This window comes from Synchiropus splendidus, chromosome 11 (assembly GCF_027744825.2).
Source record: "Synchiropus splendidus isolate RoL2022-P1 chromosome 11, RoL_Sspl_1.0, whole genome shotgun sequence".
Lineage (NCBI taxonomy): Eukaryota > Metazoa > Chordata > Actinopteri > Syngnathiformes > Callionymidae > Synchiropus > Synchiropus splendidus.
Genome location: NC_071344.1, coordinates 9354324 through 9379244, shown reverse-complemented (window position 1 = coordinate 9379244; position 24921 = coordinate 9354324). Strand labels below are relative to the sequence as shown.

The window sequence follows — 24921 nt, the reverse complement described above, 5'->3', positions numbered from 1 at the left end:
TGAATTAAATCAATTTTGTTGGGAAGAGACAGTCACAATTTTTAATTAGAAGTCCATCGAGGTAACTATTGGCAAAACACTTCCACTGCAGGAGGTTCCTACTTGAACCAATTGCCTTACATCAATACAGAACAGAATAGGAGGGAGAGTAATGGTAATGAGAGGACAGGTGAAAGGGAAGTGAATATCATTTTTGAATAAAAGTGTAGAATCCTGTTGAACTGTTGCTTTAGCTTTGATTGTTGTGGAGTCACACATTATGCAGATGTGTGGGAGAGTTGTTGCAATTCTACCCTCTAACAATGGCAGAGAAGGGTTTATTCAGGTTTTTGCTTTAACCATTGAACTGCAATGTGTCTGTCTTTTCCGAGCTCATTTTCCTTCCTATTATGTTCGTAGGAGGAGAGTGCCAGTCATGAGTGCAACCAGCGATTAGTGGTTCTTTATGGTGTGGGGAAGCTGAGAGACGAAGCCCGGCACACCATCAAGAAAATAACCAAAGATATCTTGAAGGTGCTCAACCGCAAAAGCACAGCAGAAACAGGTACTTTGCTCCAACTTGGATAAGACATACACTCTAGGAGGGTGTTTTAATGTCCTCGCCATTTCAGTTATTGATTGAACTGAAATGCCTGTCGTTCTTCTTATTCTTCCATGATAATAGATATCCTTTAAATATTCTCATTTGTATTACCCCCTTCTACATCTCTTAAGAGCCTTTTTTGTTCTCATTCGAAGGAGTTACATCACTCAGTCTATTCCCACCAATTTCTATGCAATGGATCTCTTCTGTTCACTCTTCATTAATGATGGATATATGTGGTCCAATTTTGTAGATTTCAGTCATTTGGTTTTAGCTGCATAGAATCCCTGGCAAAACTTATGGAATCATCAATCTTGGAGGTTGTTCATTCAGTTGTTTTGTAGAAAAAAGGCAGATCACAGACATGACACAAAAGTAAAGTCATTTCAAATGGCAACATTCTTGCTTTAAGTAACTCTAAAAATATATAATAATGAAATAATGAAAACAAACAAACAAAAGAACACTTTAACACACCACTAGTATTTTGTTGCACCACCTGTGGCTTTTATAACAGCTTGGAGTCCCTGATGCATGGACTTAGTGAGTGACAAACAGTGTTCTTCATCAATCTCGCTCCAACTTTCTTTGATTGCTGTTGCCAGATCAGCTTCGGATTGAGATCCAGACTATTTGCAGGCCATGACATTGACCTTATGTGTCTTTCTTCAAGGAATGTTTTCACAGTTTTTGCTCTATGGCAAGATGCATTGTCATCTGGAAAATGATTTCATCAACCCCAAACATCCCAAAAAGCCCATTTCCTTGAGGCAATTCCTCACAGTTCTGTCACAGGCATAGACTCCAGTTTCCTCCCATTTGCCTCTCATTTGTTTTGCTGTGCATTTTCTGTTTTCAAGACATATTTCCTTAGGTTTTCCGTCTTGACTCTTTGATGTCTTCCTTGGACGACCATTACGCTTTCCTTTAACAACCTACCCGTGTTGTTTGTACTTCCTCCAGATTTTAAGACACAGCTGACTGTGAACCACCTACATCTTTTGCAACGCTGCATGACTCCTAAGGAGTCAATTGAAACAAAGTTTCAATTGACATCGCTTGTTTTGGAGCCGTGACTCATGTCAATCCACTAGGTGCAACAGCTCTGAGGTGTAATCACTCCTTTTTAACCGCAGTTTACCGAGCAGATCTAATCTGATGCAGGTGGGAAAGGAAATTGACCGGGTGATTCCATAATTCTTTCCTCAGAATTGAATGAGTCCATTTTTTTCCCCTCTGCTTGGTCTAAAAAAGGAATTGTTACGGCCTACCACATTTCTTGAGCCTTTTTTTCTACAAAATTAAACAACTAAATTGACATCCTCCAAGACTGGTGATTCCAAGGGTTGTAGCAGCCAATGATTGTCACTTTTTCACTTGTGATGATCCTTTTGACTCACTCCCTTTCCATTTTACATCAGGTTCTTTTGTACCAGCAGTTTCATTGAAAAGATCATACTGATGCATTAAATCGATTCCACGGATTGCCTCCTCCCAAAGCTGTATACATAAGTTGTAGCTTAAATATTCCTTGTACTTTGCCTCAAACACAGGAGGGGAGGAAGGACAAAAGAGGAAGAGGAGTAAGCCAGAAGCCTTTCCCACTGCAGAGGATATCTTCTCCAAGTTCCAGCACCTCTCCCACTTTGACCAGCATCAGGTCACCTCCCAGGTGAGCACATACACAGGATGTCACCTTAAAGTATCATGACCAAACTGCATGAACTTTTGTTTGTCCAGGTTGATGTTGGAGTAATTTTTCTCTGTAGTGTCAATTGTTGAAATTCCAGTTAGTATTGAACAGCGTGCATTTAAAAATATATGAAATGTTGACCAACCTCTTAAAGATCATCAGACTCAGCTCAGGCCCAGATTTAGCCTGAAATATTGTGTCTAGTTTATCCACTTGATCATCTTATACATAACCACCATTGAAAACTCGTGTTTTTTTTTGTTCGCAGGTTTCCAGAAATGTGCTGGAACAGATCACCAGCTTTGCCTTAGGGATGTCATATCACTTGCCTCTAGTTCAACACATCCAGTTCATATTTGACCTCATGGAGTATTCTCTCAACATTAGTGGCCTCATAGATTTTGCAAATCAGGTAACATGACTTACATATAGCCAGGCTTGTTTTGTTTCCCAGAGCTCTCTTCACTCCTGATTCTTTATTTGCAGCTGCTGAATGAGCTAAGCCTGGTAGAAGCCGAGCTCCTGCTGAAGTCGTCGAGTCTGGTGGGCAGCTACACCACCAGTCTGTGTCTGTGCATCGTAGCTGTGCTGAGGAGGTACCACTCCTGCCTGATCCTCAATCCTGAGCAGACGGCGCAGGTTTTTGATGGGTATGTACATCAGCATGAGAGCGATGATAAGCTGGACACCTCTGCCAATTTGTCATTAGCGTATTTGATTCAACCATTAACATTGAGATTGGTTTTCAAGCCTGAATGAATAGTGAGTTGAGAACTCAGCTAAACTTGTAATTAAGGTCCTAAAAGTTCTGTTTTAACCACAAATTGATTTTCAGTTGTTTGCTCACTGTTTTAGTGGTATGCTGAGCAAGCGCTTTTTTTCCATGAAGTTGTTATTCTCTTTGTTACTTGGAAATACCTGCTGATCCAGCTCTTCTTCATGAGTAAAACTCACCTCCAACTGTTGATGTGTAGTTAATGAGAGAGAAAACCTTCATGATTCCATGGAGCTGTTTATTATTTTGACAACCTACTCAAGTCAACCTACTCCATCTTCACCTATCTTACACATTTGGTGTCAGTTAGGATGGCCAGACTGGTTTGGTTTGGATACCTGGATAAGATACAGTGGACCTGTTCGACAAAGAAAGGTTTGACTAAGTGTTGAAAGTGTTGAAAGCCTGGAATTGATGAAATTTGTCGCTTTTTGAGACTTGAGGTTACAAGCAAATGCATGCTTAATGCTTGCAGTCTGTTGTCCTCCTCAGCGCTTTATTTGCTCTGTTTGGAAGAACAATATGGAGAGTTCATGGTCAAATTGTTTGGAATGAAATGGTTTTCTCATGAAGTAATCACAATTGGGTTTTTTTGTCTGAGATTTCAACGGCTTACTACCAGCTGAATGGGATTTAAGGATCAAGAATCTGTTTTTCTTATCCTGTAGTAATTATTTTAGGGGCTTCCCAGTTTATCAGATTATTTAATTTACTTGAGTTTAAACCTGAAGCTAATATTCAAGCAATGACATCATTTATAAAGTATTAAAGTGTAAAGTAAAGTGTTTTATGTGTGAAAGGTCGACATTTGGAGTTTTATTGTACAAGTTGTGATTTTGCTGCCGTTTATCCAAAACAGTAAAAAACATTGACTTAATATTGTGTTACACTGAACTGTCAGTGTTTAAGGTACAATGAAGTGCCACTTATATTCTGAAGTCATAAATGCTTAAGACTGTTCACAAGATATGGACATCTCTCTCTGTGTTGTTTTTGCTTTCAACAGAGGAAAATGTGAGGTGAAGACCTCTCTCACCAGGGTTGTACATTTGTTGCTAAAAACATTTGTAATACTGGAACCAATTAGTCACTGCACTTTGATTAGCCTCTTTGTTCAAGTTAAAAGCTGAATGGTTTTCTGTGTCTTAGGCTGCGCATCGTTGTGAAATCTGGTGTGAATCCAGCGAATTGCTCTTCTGCTGAACGTTGCATCTTGGCCTACTTGTACGATCTCTACACCTTCTGCAGTCACCTGAAGAACAAGTTTGGTGAAATCTTCAGGTATTGTTCTGGCATGACTTCATAAGTTTATCACGTCTGATTTCTGAGTTCATGTATTTTTTTTCTCCAGCGAGTTCTGCTCCAAAGTGAAGAACTCCATCTACTGTAATATCGATCCATCGGACTCCAACATGCTATGGGATCCGGTGTACATGATGGAGGCCATAGCCAACCCCACAGCTCACAACTTTAACCACCCAATGGTGGGCACCAACCTGAACAACAGTCCCGCTAACCGCTACAGCTTTGTCTGTAACGTGCTGATGGATGTGTGTGTGGACCATCGAGACCCAGAGAGGTTTGTCCAAATCTGAGCAAAATGGACTCTCGATTTTTATCAGTCAGTTAATGCCATGAACTGTCATCCCAGGGTAAATGACATTGGGATCCTGTGTGCGGAGTTGACGGCATATTGTCGGTCCCTGAGTGCCGAGTGGCTCGGCATCCTGAAAGCTCTCTGCTGCTCCTCAAATAATGGCAACTGTGGATTTAACGACCTGCTGTGTAATGTGGATGTAAGTCTTATCCAGTCCATGTTATGTTGAGTTGTGCTTTATTTTCTTTGATTCCTGAGCAGCATATTTCAAATTGAAATTGTGCATTTATCTTTGCAGGTTAGTGATTTGTCCTTCCATGATTCACTGGCAACTTTTGTCGCCATCCTCATCGCTCGACAGTGCCTGCTCCTAGAAGACCTGGTTCGCTGTGTAGCTATCCCCTCACTCCTCAATGCAGGTATGTGCTTGAGAGATAAGTCGATAAATTATATATATATATATATGCCATAAGATTTTGACTGCAGCTTAAACATTATTGTTAAAGCTGAAACGTTACTGTTGTGAAATGTTCTTAGTTAGACATCATTGCAAACCTCTTTGACTTCTTATTGTGTCATTTGTGTGTCAAATCACATCAGCGTGCAGTGAGCAAGACTCTGAACCTGGGGCCAGACTCACCTGCAGGATTCTGTTGCATCTGTTCAAGACACCGCAGAGAAACCCGGTTCCCCATGATGGGGTGAAGTCAGGTGTGAAAGCATGCCGATATTACTAGGTAGACATTCATTAAAATTACAAGCTGCTCACTTTTGTTGTTTACTGGCAGATAAGTCATCGGTCGGCATCCGATCCTCTTGTGATCGTCACCTTCTGGCAGCTTCTCAGAACAGTATCGTTGTTGGGGCTGTGTTTGCTGTCCTCAAGGCTGTTTTCATGCTGGGTAAGTGAAGTGTTGCACTTCTGTTTGTTAGTTCACTTCTATTTCCAAGCTTGGAGTGTTTTGTTCCCTTTTATCTCTGACTTGCTTGTACTGGGATGTTATATGTTGGGCGAGGATGGTGATGTATAAGCATTTCTCAGTGGGGCAACTATTCAAATCAATTCCAGAACTGACAACTTACTTTTTATGGAACATTGAAGCCTGTGTAGTAAACCATTTTAACGATGAGGATGTTGTCCATGCAGCCAAATGCCTTTGACAGAGGTTTTAATCTTCGGTTGATTTTTACAAATGGAATGACCACGTGACATTCATAGCCGTTGCTGAACTCCTCATTATGTTTACATGAAACACTTGAAAGTAATCACAGATATTCTGCATGACTCACCGCCTCAAGTACTGAATGCTGATCAGCAGTGGCTGCACACCAGCATGTTGTCATGGTGCTGATGATTGTAGGTGATGCTGAGCTGAGGGGATCAGGACTGTCACACAACGCTGGCCTCGACGACATATCTGAGGGACGCAATGTCTCAATAGAGACAGCCAGTTTGGATGTGTATGCGAAGTATGTGCTGAAGACCATATGCCAGCAGGTAAGGACACCAGTGGCTATCAGCTAAATGATGCAGAGGCTATAAAAATCCACCTCAAAATTGCTTCGAGCTATGAACAAATGATAATGAGTTTCTCAATGCAAGTTGGACTCACTGTGTGGCCAGCTGTTCTTCCAGAGAGTGTGAACAATCTCTGTTATGTTTTCCTGTTGCCTGGAGTCTGTTGATGATTTTTATGCCTCATGATTTTCCAGAAATTTCCTTCTGATGTCTGAGAGTTTAATACCCCTGATAAAATGTACTGCTCCCTGCAGGAGTGGGTGGGTGAGCGCTGCCTGAAGTCTCTCTCTGAAGACAGCAGTGCCCTTCAGGACCCAGTTCTGGTCAACATTCAAGCTCAGCGTCTGCTGCAGCTCATTTGCTACCCTCACCGCCAGCTGGACAGTGATGACGGCGACAACCCTCAGAGGCAGCGCATCAAACGCATCCTACAGGTTGGCTTCATTGTTTACTTGCCAGTGTGCCATCGACATTGAGGCTCAGGGAAGCAAAAACAGAAATCCAGTCATATTTTGGACCTCATCTGTTGTCATCCTCGGCAATCTGTGTTTTAAATGTTGTTTTGCTGCCCTCCTTTGGCCGGAATTGAATCAGCACCCTGTTCCTTTCGTCACTTTTCCTTGTCCTCTTTCTTGTGGATGTAAATGAAATCAAGAAATTTGAACAGCTGATTGAAGTAATTGATAATTCACAATGAATCTGTTACTGTAACCCTGGTCTCATATGGAATTGCGGCTTGTGGTAGCTCCACGCTGTGTTCTGCAAGGTGGTGACCACTCAGCAGAGGTGAGACCTGTCCAGAGCACGAATAGGCAGCCCATGTCATCAGTTCACTCAGCCATGCGACAATTGCAATGTCGCAAGATCGTTGGCATGTTTAAAGACACCAATGTTTGGGAAAATTTGTTATATATCTGAGGATATGTGTACTGTTAGATTTTAATATTTCATCATATCTGTCACCCGACAGCTTGAGGCTGGTGCTGCCTGCTACACTGTCATGTTGCTGCATCAAGAATAGAATAGGATTCAAAGTCGACAAATCATGCTTCATTTTGCATCATTTGCTCTTTTGCTTTTATTGACCGAGTTTTCTCCATGACTGGTCCTCTTGACTCCAACTTGACCACTATCAAAGAGATTGAACTGAATCTTACTTTAACATGCATGGTGGCGGCACAGGTTTGTTTTGGGTGCTGCGCTTGCATTCATGTAGTTTGACATGCCACATAGATGAGTCCGGGGTAAGAAGATTTGTGTCCTCAACTTCAGCAACCCACCAAGTTAACCTGATAATTATTTCATTGTTTGGTTAGCGGGGGATGAAATGTCACCATTTGTGGAAATCATGTCAAGATGTATCACAGACGCGCTCGTTTCAGAATATGGACCAATGGACCATGAGGCAGTCGTCACTGGAGCTGCAGCTGATGATCAAGCAGAGCACCAACAATGTAAGTGTCCCAAAATTGTGTGTATAGATATATACATTTGTTAAAAAATGAAACTTCTCTTCTTCCCAATTTTGATCCAAACATTCATTATTTTGAGGTTTTCTTCTGGCTCTATGGCCATGGTCTGAGAATAATTTAAGAATTGAATGAGGTAAATACTTGGGGAACAACTTACTGTTTCCATCAAAAGAAATGAGGGTATGTGGAGGAATCTTGGTTTCTAGGTACAGTTTTCCTCCATTCATGATAATTGTGCAATTTTCATGTCATTGTATTGCAGTTGATTTACTTTCATCATCTGTTTTGGAGTTGGAAGTGTATAGCAATAACCAAAATTGTGTCAATCTTTCCTCCAGGAGCTTTATTCTCTTTTGGAGAACATAGCAAAGGCCACGATCGAGGTCTTTCAGAAGTCAGCTGAGATGAACTCCAGTAACCTCTCAGGGAATGGAGCAGCAGTCCAAGGAGGCTCTGCATCCAACAGCAGCAGCACCAGCAGCAAGATAAAACCTATTTTAAGGTACAAACAAAGGTTGCCTCATGTGTCAAATTCAGAGCTCTAAGTATTTCCACAATAAGGAAGCATTACAATTCTTGAAATTTCTTTGTCTGGTCTTCAGTTCCTCTGAACGATCTGGTGTTTGGCTGGTGGCACCTTTGATCGCAAAGCTGCCCACTTCAGTTCAAGGCCATGTTCTGAAAGCAGCAGGGGAAGAGTTGGAGAAAGGTCAACATCTGAGCTCTTCATCACGCAAGGAGAGAGACCGACAGAAACAGAAGAGGTTTGTGATGATCATCCTAAATATGAAACAGTATTGCATGAAATGGTGTCCTTCTTTCCAGAGGCCAGTAGATGCCACTCTTGGTTTAGAAATGGTGTGAAGTTGATGGCCTTTATTCATTGAATTAGTCCAAACATTTTACAGCAGACAGTGCCATCTGGTGGCCTCTGAAAATCAGGTCACTGCTTCATGAAACCTCATCGACCCATCACTAGTATGTAGCCTTTTAGTCAGTTACCAGTATTGTATACAACAGCTTCAGGTGTTTTACTTAGTTTCTTAGTTGTCACCATCTCAATATGTGTTGCATGTCAGGATTCAGCCAGGGCCTGGTTGGTTTACGTTCCTGTCTCTTCACAGCATGTCTCTGCTGAGTCAGCAGCCATTCCTGTCATTGGTGCTGACCTGTTTGAAGGGTCAGGACGAGCAGAGGGAGGGTCTGCTCACCTCGTTGTACAGCCAAGTTCAGCAGATTGTCACCAACTGGAGGGAAGACCAGTACCAGGACGACTGCAAAGCCAAGCAGATGATGCACGAGGCTCTAAAACTGAGACTCAATTTGGTAAGATAGTTTTACAATACTAGCCTTTTACTGCTTTTAATCTATGTTTTGTGAAGGTCGCTGTTGCCATGACGACTTTAGCATCTCTTATAATATGTCTTGATTATCCATCCTGAGTTTGTGTCTATTTATTTACCAGGTATGTGAATGTCTCTTAATTTGGGTTCACTTATTTTTTCCCCTGTATTTTCTTGCCATGAACGTGTGATATATGTCGGTTCAGCATCAATTAGAGATGGCTGTTTGACATGGAAACTTGTTTAACAGTCGACCTTTTGACACAGAGAGCACTGGGCGCATTGATCGATTATTTATTTTAATTTACATTATGGAATTATGTATCCTTAACAAAACACTTGAGCAATATTGAGTTTTTTTAGGAGGCAAGATGATGTAGAAACATGCCTAAATTGTCATGTCTACCGCAGCTTGTGGTGCCAGATTTTCTGTGGCTGATCAAAAGCTATTTCTGTCTGTGTACCTGTAAAGTGATATGTATATATATATAGCAGGCATTTTCAGTAGGGATGCTCCGCTCAATCAGTCACCGATCATTTCGGCGTGATCAGTGAATGCCGATCACTACCTGTCATTGCCGATCACAACAGCTGATCACGTGTGACAGCCCGCGCTCTGGCCACTTTACTTGTGATTGGTGTTGAAGCAGTTGGCTTTCTCTTGCTCCATACATCAAGAAGACATGTAATATTAAGTTTCTTTAAGACGTAGAACTGTTCACTATCCCAATAAAACAGTGCTTTCTGGATGGATTCACAATTGAACTTGTGTGTCAGACACTGATCTGGGTCTGTCGTGCTCAGGTTGGTGGGATGTTTGATACAGTCCAGCGCAGCACGCAACAGACGACAGAGTGGGCTGTTCTGCTCCTCGACATCATCAGCAGTGGAACTGTTGACATGCAGTCCAACAAGTAAGTGATCTGTTGAGCCCACTCTGTTGTTTTTGATGCTCACCCCTCGTCTCTCCGACAGTGAACTTTTTACAACCGTGCTCGACATGTTGAGCGTGCTCATCAATGGCACGCTGGCTGCTGACATGTCCAGCATCTCTCAGGGCAGTATGGAGGAGAACAAGAGGGCTTACATGAACCTGGTCAAGAAGCTCAGGGTAAGAACCTTTTCACATTTAAAGATGTGAGTTTCATGCAAAGTAAGCTCAATAAACTGTTTCTGTTGCTCCTTTGCAGAAAGAGCTTGGGGATCGACAGTCAGAGAGTTTGGAGAAAGTCCGCCAGCTCCTGCCGCTGCCCAAGCAAACGCGCGATGTCATAACATGTGAGCCTCAGGGGTCACTGATCGACACAAAGGGGAACAAAATAGCCGGCTTTGAGAAGGAGGTAACTCTATTGGTGAAAGTCTAATGACATATTTGGGCATGGAAATGCTGAAGGTTGGAAACTTCCTCTCTCCAGGGACTTCAAGTTTCAACCAAGCAGAAGATTTCTCCCTGGGATGTCTTTGAAGGACTCAAACACTCAGCTCCTCTGTCATGGGGCTGGTTTGGCACCGTTCGAGTGGACCGCAAGGTCACCAAGTTCGAGGAGCAGCAGCGGTTCCTGCTCTACCACACTCACTTGAAGCCTAAGCCTCGAAGCTATTACCTGGAGCCACTTCCCCTGCCTCCTGAAGAGGAGGAGCCTCTGACCCCTGTCTCCCAGGAGCCTGAGAAGAAGATGATGGAGGCTGTGAAGCCGGAGAAGAACGTTCCAGCTGTCCCCACTGACACAAACAGGAAGAAACCTAATAAAAAGAAGAAGGCCCAGCCTCCTAAAACCGAGGTTGGTGTTTTGGTTTTATACCCCGCTGAACAAGATTTAACAGAGGTTTCTTTTCAGTATTCTACTCACCAAGACTACGTGAACCGACCCAGCGGTGGAGTACCGTATGCAACCAACATGCCGCCCGAAATGATGCCCAATCATCCGTATGGTCGACCAACATACGGCCAACCAACCATGAGCATGTACACGCAGAACCAGCCGCTACCTCCAGGTCAGTTCTTGCTGGGATGAAAAAAAAGTTAAAGGAAATTATTTTCCGTCTTTATTTGTACTTAAGCGTAGGTCGACACAATTGTTACGTTGCAGGCACAGACTGAAGGTACAGGCAACATTTGTCTAGATCATGAAAGTAGCACTTCCTTCGGTCTAAAGACTCTGGATAAGGGTGTCATCGGAATTCACGAGTGAAATGCCTTCCCACTTGAGAATCTCATAACCTGAACTGTGACCATTCCCTCTCTTTCCTGGAGGTGGACCCGGTTTAGACCCTCCATACAGACCAGCCCGGAATCCGCCCATGAATAAAATGATGCAGACGAGACCCCCCTACCCAGGACTCATGCCTGGAATGCAGGCAAACATGCCCGGCATGATGGGGATGGACAAGCAGTACCAGATGGGCTACAAGCCGCAACCTAACATGCCGCAGAACCCCAACTTACGGCAGCAGCTTCAGGTCCGACTGGTGAGTCAGTCCATGCCGACCGGGACCCATCAGGCAGCGTGGAATGCCAGTTGTCAAAGTGATGGTGGTTGAATTTTGAAGACATCAGTCGCATGATATTTTTTCCCTACAAATGATTGGTTGATTCAAAATGTTCATTCTGATTGATTTTATTTCAAGATTATTAATATTTTAATCTGTAGATGTCCTGTAATACAAGTATTAAGGTCAGTAAAATTAGAGGTGGGACTAATAAAGTAATCAAAAAGACCACAGGAAGGTTTAAAAATAGATTTGTACATATGGAGTAGACCGGTGTTCATGTCGTCCCAGGCATGTGTTGCCATGGCTGCGCAGCTCGCGCATGCAAAGTGGGTCGTCCTTTTTTTTCCCCTCCGTCTTCATTGTGTCGTGATGGGTGTCGTATTTAGAAGGTGACCTTTTCCACCCTGCAAAACTCCAGATCGTCTTTGTGCATGAAGAAAATGTTATTGACGTCGTGCTCTGCTCCTCTTCAGAACCAGAGCATGATCGGGCAGCAGATCAGGCAGATCACGCCCAACCAGCCGTACACTTCCTTACAAGCGTCACAGGTCTGTTTGCGCTTTATTTTTTGCACGTCCCTGCATGTGTTATTATTGATGCCTACCTAGCACGTTCTCTTCTCTAGCCTGAATGCACTGCAGCAGAAACCATAACACCAGTACAAGTTCCCCCTGAGTCCCTTCTTACTTTTGAAGCATGTAGCGTGCTCCTTTCTAGTGAGCTCTCCTTCTGTTCAGAACATATCTCAGGGCTATACCTCGTACGGATCACACATGGGGATGCAGCCACACCCTTCGCAAGGCGCTGGTATTGTTCCTACCTCCTACGGCCAGAACTTCCAAGGCAATCATCCCGGGGCGAACCCGGCTGTGGTGGATCCTCTGAGGACGCAGCCGAGGCCCAGCGGCTACGTTCACCAGCAGGCGCCAGGCTACGCACACAACATGCAGAACGCACAGAGGTGCGTTTCAAAATCCAACTGTCTCTGCTTCAGTGACGGTTGAGGTCAACCAGTTGTGCTTTTCAGGTTTCCTCACCAGAACTTACAACAGAACCAGATCATTCATGGTCTTGGTCACATGGGCGGGCAGGGTGTCCATCCAGGCATGAGGCCTAATCAGATGCTGGCAGAGCAGCAGCAACAGCAGCAGCAGCAACAGCAACAACAACAACAGCAGCAACAACAACAACAACAACAGCAGCAGCAGCAGCAACAGGCAGCACAGCAGCAGCAACAACAACAACAGCAGCAGCAGCTGTACTTAAGACAACAAGCTCTGAGGGTGAGTGTCCTGTCATGATGGTGATGTTGAACATGTTTTTGTCAACAAAGGAGGCAAAATGCGTTTGCATGACGGCGACATGAAGACAAAAACTATTTGTTGCTGTGACCACTAGGTGTCTACTGTGTTGCTGAAGAGAGTCACATGCTACAAATATGTAAGGCTGTAAGGCTCATCTGAACAGCTGGTCATGTGTGGCAGTATAGTGGTTAAAACACATGCCTGTGTGTCACAAGGTTGCTGGTCCATGTCCGACCTATGTCTCTAGTGCTTGTATTTTTTTAGTTTATATATTTTACTGTGATCCTCCTCTAAATATCAAGCGGCATGGCTCTTACTTTTTCGTCTCATTTCCTGTATCATCTCAATAGCAACTTGACCAAAGTCCCAGCCAGTCCAGCGGCTCATTTAGTGAAGCGCCGCATGAAACTTAACTCACGTAAAACCTGCGTTCTTAGCTGTCAGGTGGATTTTTGTATTTTTATACGTGACAATAACCGACCTTTCAAATGAGAAGTTTCACATTTGAATGTAGCAGTTTAACTGAATGCGTCTTCTCGTGTGGCAGCAACAACAGGCTCAACAAGTGCAGCAGCAACAGCAGCAGCAGGTCCAGCAGCAGCAGCAACAGGTTCCCCAGCAACAGGTCCAGCAGCAGCAACAACAACAGCAACAACAGCAGCAGGTTTCAGCTGTAGCGCCACCTGGCCAGGCACAGAACCAAGGTCTGGGCATGCAACCGCTTCCCCCACAACAACCAATGGTGAGTCTCAGGCTGTTCCTCAGCCTCACAAAGAAACTGCGGCTACATATAGTGCTTGTTTCCATCGCTGTGTTTATCCGCTCTCCTTCAGTTTCCTCGACAGGGCATGCAGCAGACCCAGCAGCAGCAGCAGACCGCCGCGCTGGTCCGACAACTGCAACAGCAGCTCTCAAGTACGTAGCACACGTGACCAGAATCACACCAAACTTCAGTCTCAGCCACGGCTCGGGCTAATCGTGGGGGGGCGGGGTGACGGAGAAAGACCTGACTCTCGTAACCTCTTGAACTTTATAAAGCAACTTCAAAACTGTGCGTCTTCATGGAGAGGAAGACATAGGCAAGGATTTGGACTTTGAATGAATGTCTTTTTGCCGTACACTCTTGATCTTGTCCTCAGTTCCTGACGTATTCACTTGAAAAATGAGATGCGTGTTTAAGAAAGATGGACAGTTGACAAGTATTTGTTTGTGTTTCAGGTACACAGCCGGGTCAAGGTGCCAATAGTTATTACTGATGAATCTGGACTGGCGTCGGGAGTTGTACCCGCCTGCACGTCGGCAGGTGGATTCTGGGTAAAAGTGGACCAGTGAACGGCATCTGGAAGTGACAGCAGGAATTTGTCTTTTTTTTCTTCTTCTTCTTCTTCTTCAGTTTTTATAATTGAGGAACGTTGGCGGAGCGAATGGGGGGGCAGTACAATGTAAAAAAAAAATACCAGAAATTATGAGAATAATGCAATTTAGTTTTTGTCCTTTTTTAATTTTATTTCAATTTGTACAATTTCTCAGTTTCGTGTAATTTCTCATTAAAAATCCGTGTCGGTTTTTATGTCTTGTATTTGTGTCGGACTTGTTTTGTTTTTGCCCTCCATCTCCAGTGTGTCGTCAGGATGAGAGGGTTTATAAAACAGAGGAGACAGTAAACAGAAGTGAAATGGGGGGGTGAGTTTTTTTTTAAACAGTTCCATGCATTTGCTGTTCCACACTCTCACATCTGAGTGGAACATTGGCCTTGGCTTTCATTCCTTTTAAGGGTTGTGCAGAGTTGATGTAAACTTGTATGGGAACAACGGTTGGATTTGTGGGGAAACACCTCATTTGTTTACTGGGAGGTTTCCATTTTTGGTGAAATAACACTGTTGAGGGCTTGTGAGATGTTGAGCGTAGCAAGAGTGGACTGGTTTCAGTCACATGGTATATTTCTGGGATATTCTGAAGAGGCATTTTCACATTGAACGTCTCCTTTACTTCATAAAGAAGCAGCTTCTGTAGTCCAAGTTCTTTCAAATGCCTCAACCTTGAATAGATAAACCCATTTATATTATTTTTATTTCAAGAACTGAAGCTTCCACGCAGTCCTCTCTGAATGAAAGATTCTGAGGTGAGATCCTCCTCATGATAAATCACACCAATACTCACGCAAAATCTTTTATTGATTCCAGCTGATGCCATCACCTCTGTTTTTTGCTTTTCTTTGCTTTTGGATTCTTCTCGTTCGTACTTTCCAAACGACTGAAAAGCACTCCAGTGTCTGCTCCAAGTGCTCTCCCTTCAAATGCACTGGCTTCCCCGTCATATCTGGGCAGGAAGGTCAGATTCTTCCAAGCTCTTTCGTCCGCCTTCACTCCGAGTCTGGACAGCAGCTTGTCTGAAATCTCTGGCACGATGGGTTGAAGGAGAGTCCCGTACACTCTCAGGCACTCCAGTGAGACATGCACGATGGTGTCCAGCCAGCGTGCGTCTTCACTCTCAGTCTTGTCCAACTTCCAAGGAGTGTGACGCTGAACGAACCCGTTGGTCAGACGCACACACGCGGCGACGGCCTCCAGAGCTTTGTAGACGTGCAAGCTCTCGTAGTTCTGCGCCACCATTGCCTCCAGGTTCCTCACTGCGTCCAGCATGGCGTAGTCTTCGGGGACGGCTCTGCCTGCCTCTCCCTCCGGAGGAAACGACAGCGGGCAGAAAGGAGGAAACACCTGCCGGGGGTTCAGAGCCGGAGCTGTGCAACGGTTCAGCAGACCCCCCAGGGAGTCCGCCAGCTCGGCGTTGAGCAGCTTCAGAACCTTGACGTCTGTGTAGTCGCAGTCCGAGTCGGGAACCCCCTGACGCAGGAGAAAGTACCTCAAACCATCTGTGGTGAAGGACTGCGCTCGTTCAAGCGGGTTCACCACGTTCCCGAGACTCTTGGACATCTTCTTCCCACCGACCGTCCAGTGGGAGTGGACATGTATCGACCGCGGCAGCGGCAGTCCGGCGGCGAGGAGAAACGACGGCCAGTAGATGGCGTGAAACTTGAGGATGTCCTTTCCCACGACGTGCCTGACGGCGCCCCACCACCGCTGGTGGTGTTGGTCAGGGTAGCCCACCACAGTGAGGTAGTTGATCAAAGCGTCCAGCCACACGTAGATGGTCTGGTCAGGGTCACCGGGGACAGGGATCCCCCACTGCAGACGACTTCTCTGTCGGGACACCGAAAGATCAGGGAGCTCCTCCTCCAGCCACAAGAGCACAGCCTGCTGGAAGCGCTCGGGCTGAACTGCCGCCGGGTTCCTCTTGAGCCAGTGCAGCAGCTGAGGCCGGAAGTTAGACAGGCGGAACATGTAGTTCTCTTCTTTCATCCACTCCACCTGCGTATTTTAGAGTATGATCACTCTCATGCTGCACCAGCAGACTCTCCACCGCCTCACCTGATGGCCACTTTCCAGTGAAATCTTGATCTCCTTCCCTGTCGGGTCCACAGCGTCAGCCACCTGCGAAGGCGTCAGGAAGCTCTCGTCGGGTGTGGAGTACCACCCCTCGTAGCTGCCCTTGTAGATGAGACCTTTATCCAGCAGAACCGACCAGAAGTGCTCCACGGCCCGCCGGTGTCTCTCCTCCGTGGTCCTGATGAAGTCGGTGTGGGACACGTTGCACCTGCTGAACAGACCCTGGAATCTCTCGGACACTTGGGTGCAGAAGGTCAGCGGGTCCATTCCAGCAGCGTCAGCAGCCTGTTGGATCTTGAGTCCATGTTCGTCAGTACCTGAGATGGACCGCACCAGTAAGTTCCACTGCAAGCCAATGTCTGACTACACATTCTTACCAGTGGCAAACCTGGAGTTGTAGCCCTGAAGCAGCTTGTATCTGTGGAGACAATCCGCCAAAACTGCGGAGTATAAATGTCCGAGGTGTGGAGAAGCGTTGACGTAGAAGATCGGGGTGGTAACATAGAAGTGGTTGTCGTCTGCGCACACACGGCTGCTCTTCTCTCTGAAGGGAAATGAGCCCAGACGCCTCCATGCAGCTGCAGTGAGTGGCAGAACGCACCGCTGGAGTCTGAAGACGCCGCTGGCAACACCAGCAAGACAGGTCCTCATGGCAACAGGTCCATAAAGTCAGCGGACGAAACCGCAGCAACGGTCATCAACACCCGTTTAAAGCGGCAATGGACAGTAACCAACGCGATCTGAAGTCAACTGTGCAAGCAACACATGACAGGCTGGATGTTTTCAAGGTTGTAAGTATTTCCGGGTTCTCTCGGTATCTTCCAATCAGGCGGCACCTGGGTTGACCAGGCCAGCCAATCAGCTGTCTTGTCCAGCGACGTCATCACCGCATGAAAAATATCTGGGACTGTTTTTCTTTTTGTAAAATATAAGATGACAAACAACTAATTTTACACCAGGAGACTGTATTTGCAGTTTGCAGTTTATTGTATTAAAGTTTTAACTTAGAATAAAAACGTCTGTTTTTCCAATTTCATATTCAACCTGTGACCTGTTTATGTTTCATTGCGATAAAATGTTTAATGAACAATAAAAATAAATGAAAATAATAATTATATATAATTATATATACTATATTTGTATTGTTTATTAATTCATTATTTACAATACAATAATAATAAATAAAAATTAATATATATACATGTGTAATTTTTATTTTTCATTAAATAATTATTTTAAACGATTTGTAATGGAAACAAGCACATTCGTATGGACTGAGACTATTATTGGTTTATATCTCAACTTTATCTTTATAAATTACTGTTGTCTATAATGATTGATATTTTTGTTTAAGCCAATAAAGCCTCTACTTATTTCTGTTTAGTAGAAGCTAGAAGAACACTAAAGACAACAAGCTCTGAGGGCGATTGTCCGCGTCAATGCTCATGTGATGTTGATATTCATGTTGCATCTCTGCTTTATGGCACAATATAGGGTTTTATGAACTGTCTGGTTTTAAGAGAAACTAAGAGCTTTTCCTGGAATCCTCTGCCCCTCCAGCTAGTTTGAAAGTCGCTCTGTCTCCATCACTTCATCATTGCAAAGAGGTTTGAAACATCCCAATAACATTCATAGCTACAAGTGTTGATGTACCATTGGTGAAGGGTTTCTATTCACATCTTGAAAAACTGGGTAATACAGTTTCTCTGTTAGAAATATCAGGATTGGGCTTTATGTATATATATACAAAGTGCAGAAGTGCGGTGAGGGAAAAGAGTGCAGCGCATGACTGTCATGTACAGTCGATGTGTCTCCTGCAGGAGGCGCCAAAGGCCTGTCGTGCGACCAGACGGTGAACAACCCACTCTCACTCTGTGGTGCGCACATGTTGAATCCCGCGTAACGCCTCAGAGCAGAGGGTCAGTGGGTCCATTAAGTCAGTAAGTCAGTCAACACTGCAAGCGATTATCATGCAATATATTCTTCCCTGTGTCAAACCTACCGATGAGTCCTGTAAAAGCGCATGCTAGTGAAGACAATCCGCCCAAACCTGTGTGTGTTTATTTGACTCCTATTATTTTATTTTACACAGTAAGTCTTTCTTGCTTCGGCTTTATTTTGGAGAGTCAGTCACCGTTCACTTCCTTCAACTCTGCATTCATGACATACACGCGACTGCTCTTGGTTAATATCTTTATTTTCTGAACGCGAATTCTTCCATTTCGTCTTTAAGAAATAGACTCTTATGTTGCTGCTTTGTTTTTTTGTTTCAGTTCACAATATTTCTATTTAAATAATTCACGTGATATTGTTTAAATAGCAGCAGACGACTTTAAAAAGAAGGAGGAACTACCTTTATCTATACTCAGATCATGTATCGATGGTACGGTTATAACGGTCCGCGGCTACTTCCGTCCCACAGACGCACGTTTCCGCGTCGCTCTGCCTGCTGACGGGTTCCATCGGATGGGGCTGCCGTAACGAACGCATGTAAAATACCTTCTGTCTTGGTGTAGCTGTCCGTACCGAGAGCTAGTCGCGTCTGGCGGACCTTCGCCTTTTTAAAAACTTTAAAAAAAAAAGTTCGTCATCCCGGTCTGTCATGTGACGCCCGACATGGTTCCTTGCCCCAGCGCTGAATAGACTCAGTTTGGGCTTGTGTTGAGGACTCTCGGGAATCGTTCTGCGCTTCGTTTGGACGAAGATGGAGGTGAACCGCCTGGACTTCTACATCGGCCTCTCGCTGGCCGTCTCCTCCAGTGTTTTCATCGGAGCCAGCTTCATTTTGAAGAAGAAGGGGCTGCTGCGACTGGCCAGGACGGGCTCCTTGAGAGCAGGTAGCGACTGGGTGACAGAAGCCTGTGAAGAATTGTTCTCTATAAAGAACGCAACAAGTGTCACTTAGCTGGTGTTTGTTGGATCTCCTGGACTGTGCTTAAAACAAGGCACGACTGGGGTTTGGATTTTGACAAACACATATTATCCATACTTTATTTATGATTTATGCTTGTCAGATAAAAACCTGCTGAACCTTGAATAGCTATATTTGATGTGAAGTAGATGACCAAAACTATAGACCTAAAATAACCCGCCAACAGAAGAGTTTTAGTGGTGGATCCATGTCCTGTTGGTACGCCACCCACTGCACATACACATCAAAACAAGACATGTTTCTTTAGTTTCAGTGTGTTTGGACTCTATCTTGGCCACCAACACTGTGTTATTGGTCATGCAGGGAGTGAGTTACAATGAAACTAGTTTGGTCCTGCCACCTCTAACTCTCCACCACTCTCACTGTGTGACTGACCTGCTGACTCTCGGTCACACTCATAACTGACCTACGATTACTCGCGCTCCACCATTCATTCATTTGTTCCGCTACGAACAATCGCTTATTGACTCCAGTCGCTACGTCTTAAATAGCTTTGTGCCAGACCGACTCCCTTAAGTCAAATGAATGTAAGTCACTGAGAACAAATGCATACATCACCGACACATCGAGTGAAAAGAATGTGAATAAATAAAGGTTTACCATGCTGAAAAATATGGAAATATCTACACTAAACAATGCGGACAAATACAAGAAGACAGGATTATACAAAAAAAAAGACAGGAAGTGAAAGATGTCAACAAGTACAAAACCTCTTCAATAAAGTTTACAAAAAAAAGGGAAGAAGGAGGGGACAGCCATCCTTTAAAGCTAAGACACACACAAGAAGAAATAAATAAGAGGAGCAACACACAATACACAACCATGAAACCAGGCATAAATAAACAATACGAATGAAGAAAAAGTATTTAGTGCAATTATATGACAACTGTTCGACAGACACCCGCAAACTTGAATTGAATCACAGATGAACTCACTCATGAAATGGCTCACTGAGTGTCATGCACTCTCACTGATGCATCAACCACTTGTAACAGACACAACAGAGACCAAGACCAAACTATGATACAGAATACAAAAGTCTATAAGTCACACAGACACACACATTTACTTATTGCTGTGAAAGAAACTGTCACATTTTTCCAAAATGAATTAAGTCCCAACACGATACATTGCAATGTATTGCGATACAGTAGGTTCAGCAATATATTGTAATATGGGTTGAGAAGCGCCACCATTTTAACATGCATGAAAACAAGTTTGTTGTTATGATCCGTGCTCCGTTAGACAGAGGAAAGAATAGCTCACCTTAATCCACAGCATAAATCCAGTATACAGGAAGAAAATGTTTAGTATTAAAGTATCTATGCATTAAATATCGATATAACTAGCTTCAAATGTCAAGGCAATATCACACAATCAAGTGTCTTGATATGTCAGCTCAAACATCAACGCAACATTGCGATATTGTGACGTTCTGTATTCAGTTTGGTCCCAGTCAACCCCCTCATTGGTGTATTGTACGTTCTGGTCTTGACACACACGAACTCACTCGGTCAGGGACTGAGCGATAACTCACCTTCCAACTCACTGTGACGTGTCTTCCTGTTGTGTCGTCGTGATCCGAGCACATCAAACAGGTGTGTTGTATGTTTGAAGGAAGAAACGTCACTGGGTAAAGACAGTAGCTGTTCTCCTCTCTGACTGGTCCACTTCACCCACAGGTCAAGGTGGTCATGCGTATCTGAGAGAATGGCTGTGGTGGGCTGGACTCATATCAAGTAAGTGAACTGCTGCGTTGTATCTTATAGTTTCAATTTCACTGCGGATTGAACACAGTTTCCTCTGAGCAAAAAATAAACTTGTTGTTTGGGCTTTTTTTCCTTGTTGACCTGTTCACGCATGCAGTCAATTACCCCTTCATGGGTGGTACTTGTGCTTGTCCTCTAGTGGGAGCTGGAGAGGCCGCGAACTTTGCTGCGTATGCGTTTGCACCAGCAACTCTTGTAACACCTCTTGGAGCGCTGAGTGTTCTAGTCAGGTATGTTTTTAATGAGCTTCAGAGCTCGCTACAAATCACTGTATCATCCGCAAACATCATGGTTCATGCAGACTCCTCCCTAACTTCATCTGTCAGACTGTGTCTCACCATCACAAAAATGAGTGATGGGTTGATGAGGCATCATGAAACAGTGTCGTAATATTCAGTGGCCACTAGATGGCGCTTTTGGTTTAGAAGAGATGTGAGGTTCCATTGAAGTCCAAACATTTTACTGTAGACAGTGCCATCTGGTGGCCTCTGCAAGTCAGGACACTGTTTCATGACACCTCATCTACTCCTCACTAGCAAACAGACCCAGTGAGTTGATCCCTGATGCAATGGTATCGCTCACCTGCTCAACCCTCACATGCTTCTCTGATGCTCCTGACTTCCTCGTACAATACTGCACTTCCTCTCTCAGAACTCTGTGTTGGATCTGTGACGCTCCTTCTCAGTGTGAAACCATCCTGCTGCTCACTGACCTCTGACCTCTACGACTCACTTCCTTGCCAGTGCCGTCCTGGCCTCCTACTTTCTCAACGAGCGCCTAAACATCCACGGGAAGATCGGCTGTCTCCTGTGTATTCTGGGTTCCACCGTGATGGTTCTTCACGCTCCACAGGAGGAAGAGGTCGCCTCGCTCGCCGTCATGGCGGAAAAACTCAAAGACCCAGGTAGAGCTTTTCCCGATCAGCTGCACAAAGGACGTCTCTTTTAAACTGCCCTGAATTCCCCACCAGGTTTTATCGTGTTCGCTGTGTGCGTAGTGGCGAGCTGCCTGGTCCTTATCTTCACTGTGGCCCCGCGCTTCGGTCAGAAGAATGTGCTGGTCTACATCCTCATCTGCTCCGTGATTGGCTCCCTCTCTGTGTCCTGTGTCAAGGGGCTGGGTATCGGCATTAAGGAGCTCTTTGCAGGGACAGCAGTGCTGAAAGAGCCTCTGTTTTGGTCCCTCGTCGTCTGCCTGATTCTCTGCGTCAGCATCCAGATCAACTACCTGAACAAAGCTCTGGATATTTTCAACACCTCCATCGTCACGCCCATCTACTACGTCTTCTTCACCAGTGCAGTCATGGCCTGTTCTGTCATCCTCTTCAAGGAGTGGCAGAGCATGACCGTTGACAGGGTGGTGGGAACCATCAGTGGATTCTTCATCATCATCTTGGGGATCTTCCTCCTCCATGCTTTTAAGGACATCGTCTTCAGCTGGGACTCCATGCCGATGTACCTGAGAAAAGGGCATCAGTGGCTGCCGGGAGGTCAGCATGCGTACATGCCTCTGCAGAGTCAAAGCAGCCAGTCGGAGGATGAAGTGAAGCTGCCAGCAAGCCAAGCTGAGGACCAGTGAAACTGTCAACATCATTCTGAACTGTGTCACAAAAAGATTTTGTCGCGTTGTAGACCAATTTTTTGTGTGTGTTTTGTTTTAATATTTATGATTATTCATATTTAAAAGACTGGTGACCTTGACAATATTTCACTTTCATGACGGTCGTCTTCAGTGCATGGATAAAGTCATATCCTGACATGAAAAATGGCCTCTCAAACACCCTGTTTTGAAGATGCAAGATCAGTTTGGATGCTTCGGGAATGTTCTTTACTGCGAGGGGTGATGTACCATTGACAACAGGCTGTGCCACAATTTAAGTATTTACAAAGTGCAGTTTGGCAAGTGGATGTAACTGTTTTGAATTTCTGTTTATTGCATATGTACAACCCAAAGCTTGTGTTCACTTTATTTCCATCCTGACTTTGGGGTTGACCTGCAGCAGGTGAGGTCCGTCCACACTGCAGCAGGTTTGCTGCTCCTCCTGTGGACAACATACATGGTGTTGACCCGAGGCACTTGAAGTCTCTTTCCATACGAACAAGCACGAGGCTCCGTGCTCAGTCCTTCCTGATGGAAGTCTTTACTCCGACATGGAGTCAGAGAAACCTCCTCTGCTCCTCTGAGTCTGTTCCAGTCGGTTCAGGATGAACTGACTGGTATCTATAAACCGCTCCACACAGTTCACAAAGCATGTCTCCGACCTCGAGTCAAGTTTGGGACCTGGTTTGTCCATGCACGTGTCCTGGAAAAAGAACACGATTAGGTCAAACTATACATTTATTATCAGACTCTCTAGTCATCTTTCAACACGTAAATTCAATCACAGTTCATGTTCAAGTACAGAAAAGTGGCAACTGTTCTTGGTTCTCTGAGCAGCATCTGCCGACTAGGATCACCACTTCCAAGCTCAAGTCAATGTACAGTCACGGCCAAAAGCTTTGAGAATGACACAAATATTACATTTTCACAAAGACTGTTTCTTCAGGGCTTTTAGGTGTTTGCCAGATGTTTCTATGGTATATAATGACGTACAATGAGAAGCATTTCACAAGTATCAAAAGCTTTTGTTGAGAGTTACATGCAGTAGGTCAATATTTGCAGTGTTGACCTTCTTCTTCATGACCTCTGCAATTCTCCCTGGCATGCTGTCCATCAACTTCTGAACCAAATCCTGACTGATGGCCGTCCACTCTTGCGTCATCAATACTTGTACATTCTTGCCTAAAAACACAGCGATGACCAAACAATGGTACCAGAACATCCTCCGAGAGCAACTTCTCCCAACCATCCAGGGGCAGTGTGGTGATGAAGAGTGCCTTTTCCAGCATGATGGAGCACCTTGTCGTAAAGCAAAGGTCATAACAAAATGGCTTAGGGAACAAAACATTAAGATTTTGGACCCTTGGCCAGGAAACTCTCCAGATCTTTATCCCACTGAGAACTTGAGGTCAATCCTCCAGAGGCGGGTGGACAATCAAAAACCCCACAAATTCTGACAAACTCCAAGCATTGATGATGCAAGAGTGGACAGCCATCAGTCAGGATTTGGTTCAGAAGTTGATGGACAGCATGCCAGGGAGAATTGCAGAGGTCTTGAAGAAGAAGGTCAACACTGCAAATACTGACCTACTGCATGTAACTCTCAACAAAAGCTTTTGATACTTGTGAAATGCTTCTCATTGTATGTCATTGTACCATAGAAACATCTGGCTAACACCTCAAAACCCTGAAGGAACAGACTGTGTGTCATACTCAAAACTTTTGGCCATGACTGTAACGGACACAGTAACAGCAAATGACACGTGTTTTACACAACACGACAGAGCTCTTTCTGAGACCTTTGCGTTTTTATGCAGAGCTAGTGCCGTGAACGCATCACTCAGATCAACAAGACTGAAGACTACGAAACTTGAGCGTGTGAGCACGACGCAAGGCTACTGGAGCTCGAAGTCACAATGACACTGGGAGTCGACTAAGGTAAAACAGACTGATAAGAGCCCCATATAGCGATGCTACATCGCTGTAGCAGTTAGCATCTCACCCAGCAGACCTCCGTCATTTGATGCACCAGCTGCTGAAATCGCTGCTTCTGGGTCTCTATTTCGATAAACTGCTGCAACTGCGGGTCTGCTGTCGCTCCTTGCCCGTTCATTCTTGCGTTCAGGTCCACCGATCGAGCCGTTTGTGGAGGAACGCGAACGTTTGACGTCCAAAACGCTGACCTTCACGTGCGCGTATGGGACGGCAGGAAACCGGAAGTGAGTCAACCAATCGGAGAGCGCGCCTGTACTGACGCAACGGGTGGTCGCGGCGAAAATAAAGCGGATGAAATGTTGACATTATTACAATATATTTGTAAGTATAAGTGTGAGGTTTTGAGTTATCGAATGAGTTCTAAGAGGGTTGTCGTTTTGTAATCTATTACTATTGAAAAT

The 24921-nt window shown here is 44.7% G+C and overlaps 4 protein-coding genes across 6 annotated transcripts in view; 2 read left to right on the top strand and 2 right to left on the bottom strand.

The window, feature by feature from the left end:
• The window catches only part of med12 (mediator complex subunit 12), a 23948-nt gene extending 9281 nt beyond the window's left edge, over positions 1 to 14667 (top strand). The window contains exons 16-43 of the mRNA XM_053879076.1: positions 400 to 544; positions 2137 to 2255; positions 2545 to 2688; positions 2763 to 2926; positions 4201 to 4332; positions 4403 to 4630; positions 4703 to 4847; positions 4947 to 5067; positions 5249 to 5359; positions 5437 to 5550; positions 6010 to 6146; positions 6422 to 6601; positions 7550 to 7621; positions 7978 to 8141; positions 8242 to 8403; positions 8764 to 8965; positions 9787 to 9896; positions 9958 to 10093; positions 10173 to 10322; positions 10398 to 10763; positions 10821 to 10977; positions 11237 to 11451; positions 11949 to 12023; positions 12213 to 12436; positions 12503 to 12758; positions 13327 to 13521; positions 13613 to 13694; positions 13998 to 14667. Of these exons, the coding sequence (XP_053735051.1) occupies positions 400 to 544; positions 2137 to 2255; positions 2545 to 2688; positions 2763 to 2926; positions 4201 to 4332; positions 4403 to 4630; positions 4703 to 4847; positions 4947 to 5067; positions 5249 to 5359; positions 5437 to 5550; positions 6010 to 6146; positions 6422 to 6601; positions 7550 to 7621; positions 7978 to 8141; positions 8242 to 8403; positions 8764 to 8965; positions 9787 to 9896; positions 9958 to 10093; positions 10173 to 10322; positions 10398 to 10763; positions 10821 to 10977; positions 11237 to 11451; positions 11949 to 12023; positions 12213 to 12436; positions 12503 to 12758; positions 13327 to 13521; positions 13613 to 13694; positions 13998 to 14035 (4344 nt within the window). The 3' untranslated portion in view covers positions 14036 to 14667. The remainder of the gene's footprint in view (positions 1 to 399; positions 545 to 2136; positions 2256 to 2544; positions 2689 to 2762; positions 2927 to 4200; positions 4333 to 4402; positions 4631 to 4702; positions 4848 to 4946; positions 5068 to 5248; positions 5360 to 5436; positions 5551 to 6009; positions 6147 to 6421; positions 6602 to 7549; positions 7622 to 7977; positions 8142 to 8241; positions 8404 to 8763; positions 8966 to 9786; positions 9897 to 9957; positions 10094 to 10172; positions 10323 to 10397; positions 10764 to 10820; positions 10978 to 11236; positions 11452 to 11948; positions 12024 to 12212; positions 12437 to 12502; positions 12759 to 13326; positions 13522 to 13612; positions 13695 to 13997) is intronic.
• Positions 13878 to 18900, bottom strand: mars2 (methionyl-tRNA synthetase 2, mitochondrial). 2 transcript variants are annotated; one of them, XM_053879079.1, is made up of 4 exons: positions 18725 to 18900; positions 16614 to 16803; positions 16208 to 16542; positions 13878 to 16147 (listed from the first exon to the last, which is right to left on the bottom strand). In XM_053879079.1, the coding sequence occupies exons 2-4, from the start codon at positions 16726 to 16728 to the stop codon at positions 14972 to 14974; spliced, it is 1626 nt and encodes a 541-aa protein (XP_053735054.1). In that variant the 5' UTR covers positions 16729 to 16803; positions 18725 to 18900; the 3' UTR covers positions 13878 to 14971. The 2 variants fall into 2 exon arrangements, with proteins under 2 accessions (XP_053735054.1, XP_053735052.1); XM_053879077.1 differs by lacking the exon at positions 18725 to 18900 and having other exon boundaries at positions 16603 to 17023.
• zgc:101583 (uncharacterized protein LOC494104 homolog) lies at positions 18670 to 22867 on the top strand. The gene is made up of 5 exons (XM_053879080.1): positions 18670 to 19062; positions 20840 to 20896; positions 21066 to 21156; positions 21670 to 21830; positions 21897 to 22867. Exons 1-5 carry the CDS (start codon positions 18930 to 18932, stop codon positions 22502 to 22504), a joined length of 1050 nt encoding a protein of 349 aa, XP_053735055.1. The 5' UTR covers positions 18670 to 18929; the 3' UTR covers positions 22505 to 22867.
• timm8a (translocase of inner mitochondrial membrane 8 homolog A (yeast)) lies at positions 22560 to 24729 on the bottom strand. Of its 2 annotated transcripts, none has more exons than XM_053879082.1 (2): positions 24537 to 24729; positions 22560 to 23228 (listed from the first exon to the last, which is right to left on the bottom strand). In XM_053879082.1, the coding sequence occupies exons 1-2, from the start codon at positions 24636 to 24638 to the stop codon at positions 23067 to 23069; spliced, it is 264 nt and encodes an 87-aa protein (XP_053735057.1). In that variant the 5' UTR covers positions 24639 to 24729; the 3' UTR covers positions 22560 to 23066. The 2 variants fall into 2 exon arrangements, with proteins under 2 accessions (XP_053735057.1, XP_053735056.1); XM_053879081.1 differs by having other exon boundaries at positions 22824 to 23228; positions 24528 to 24729.
• Between the last annotated feature and the right edge of the window lie 192 nt (positions 24730 to 24921).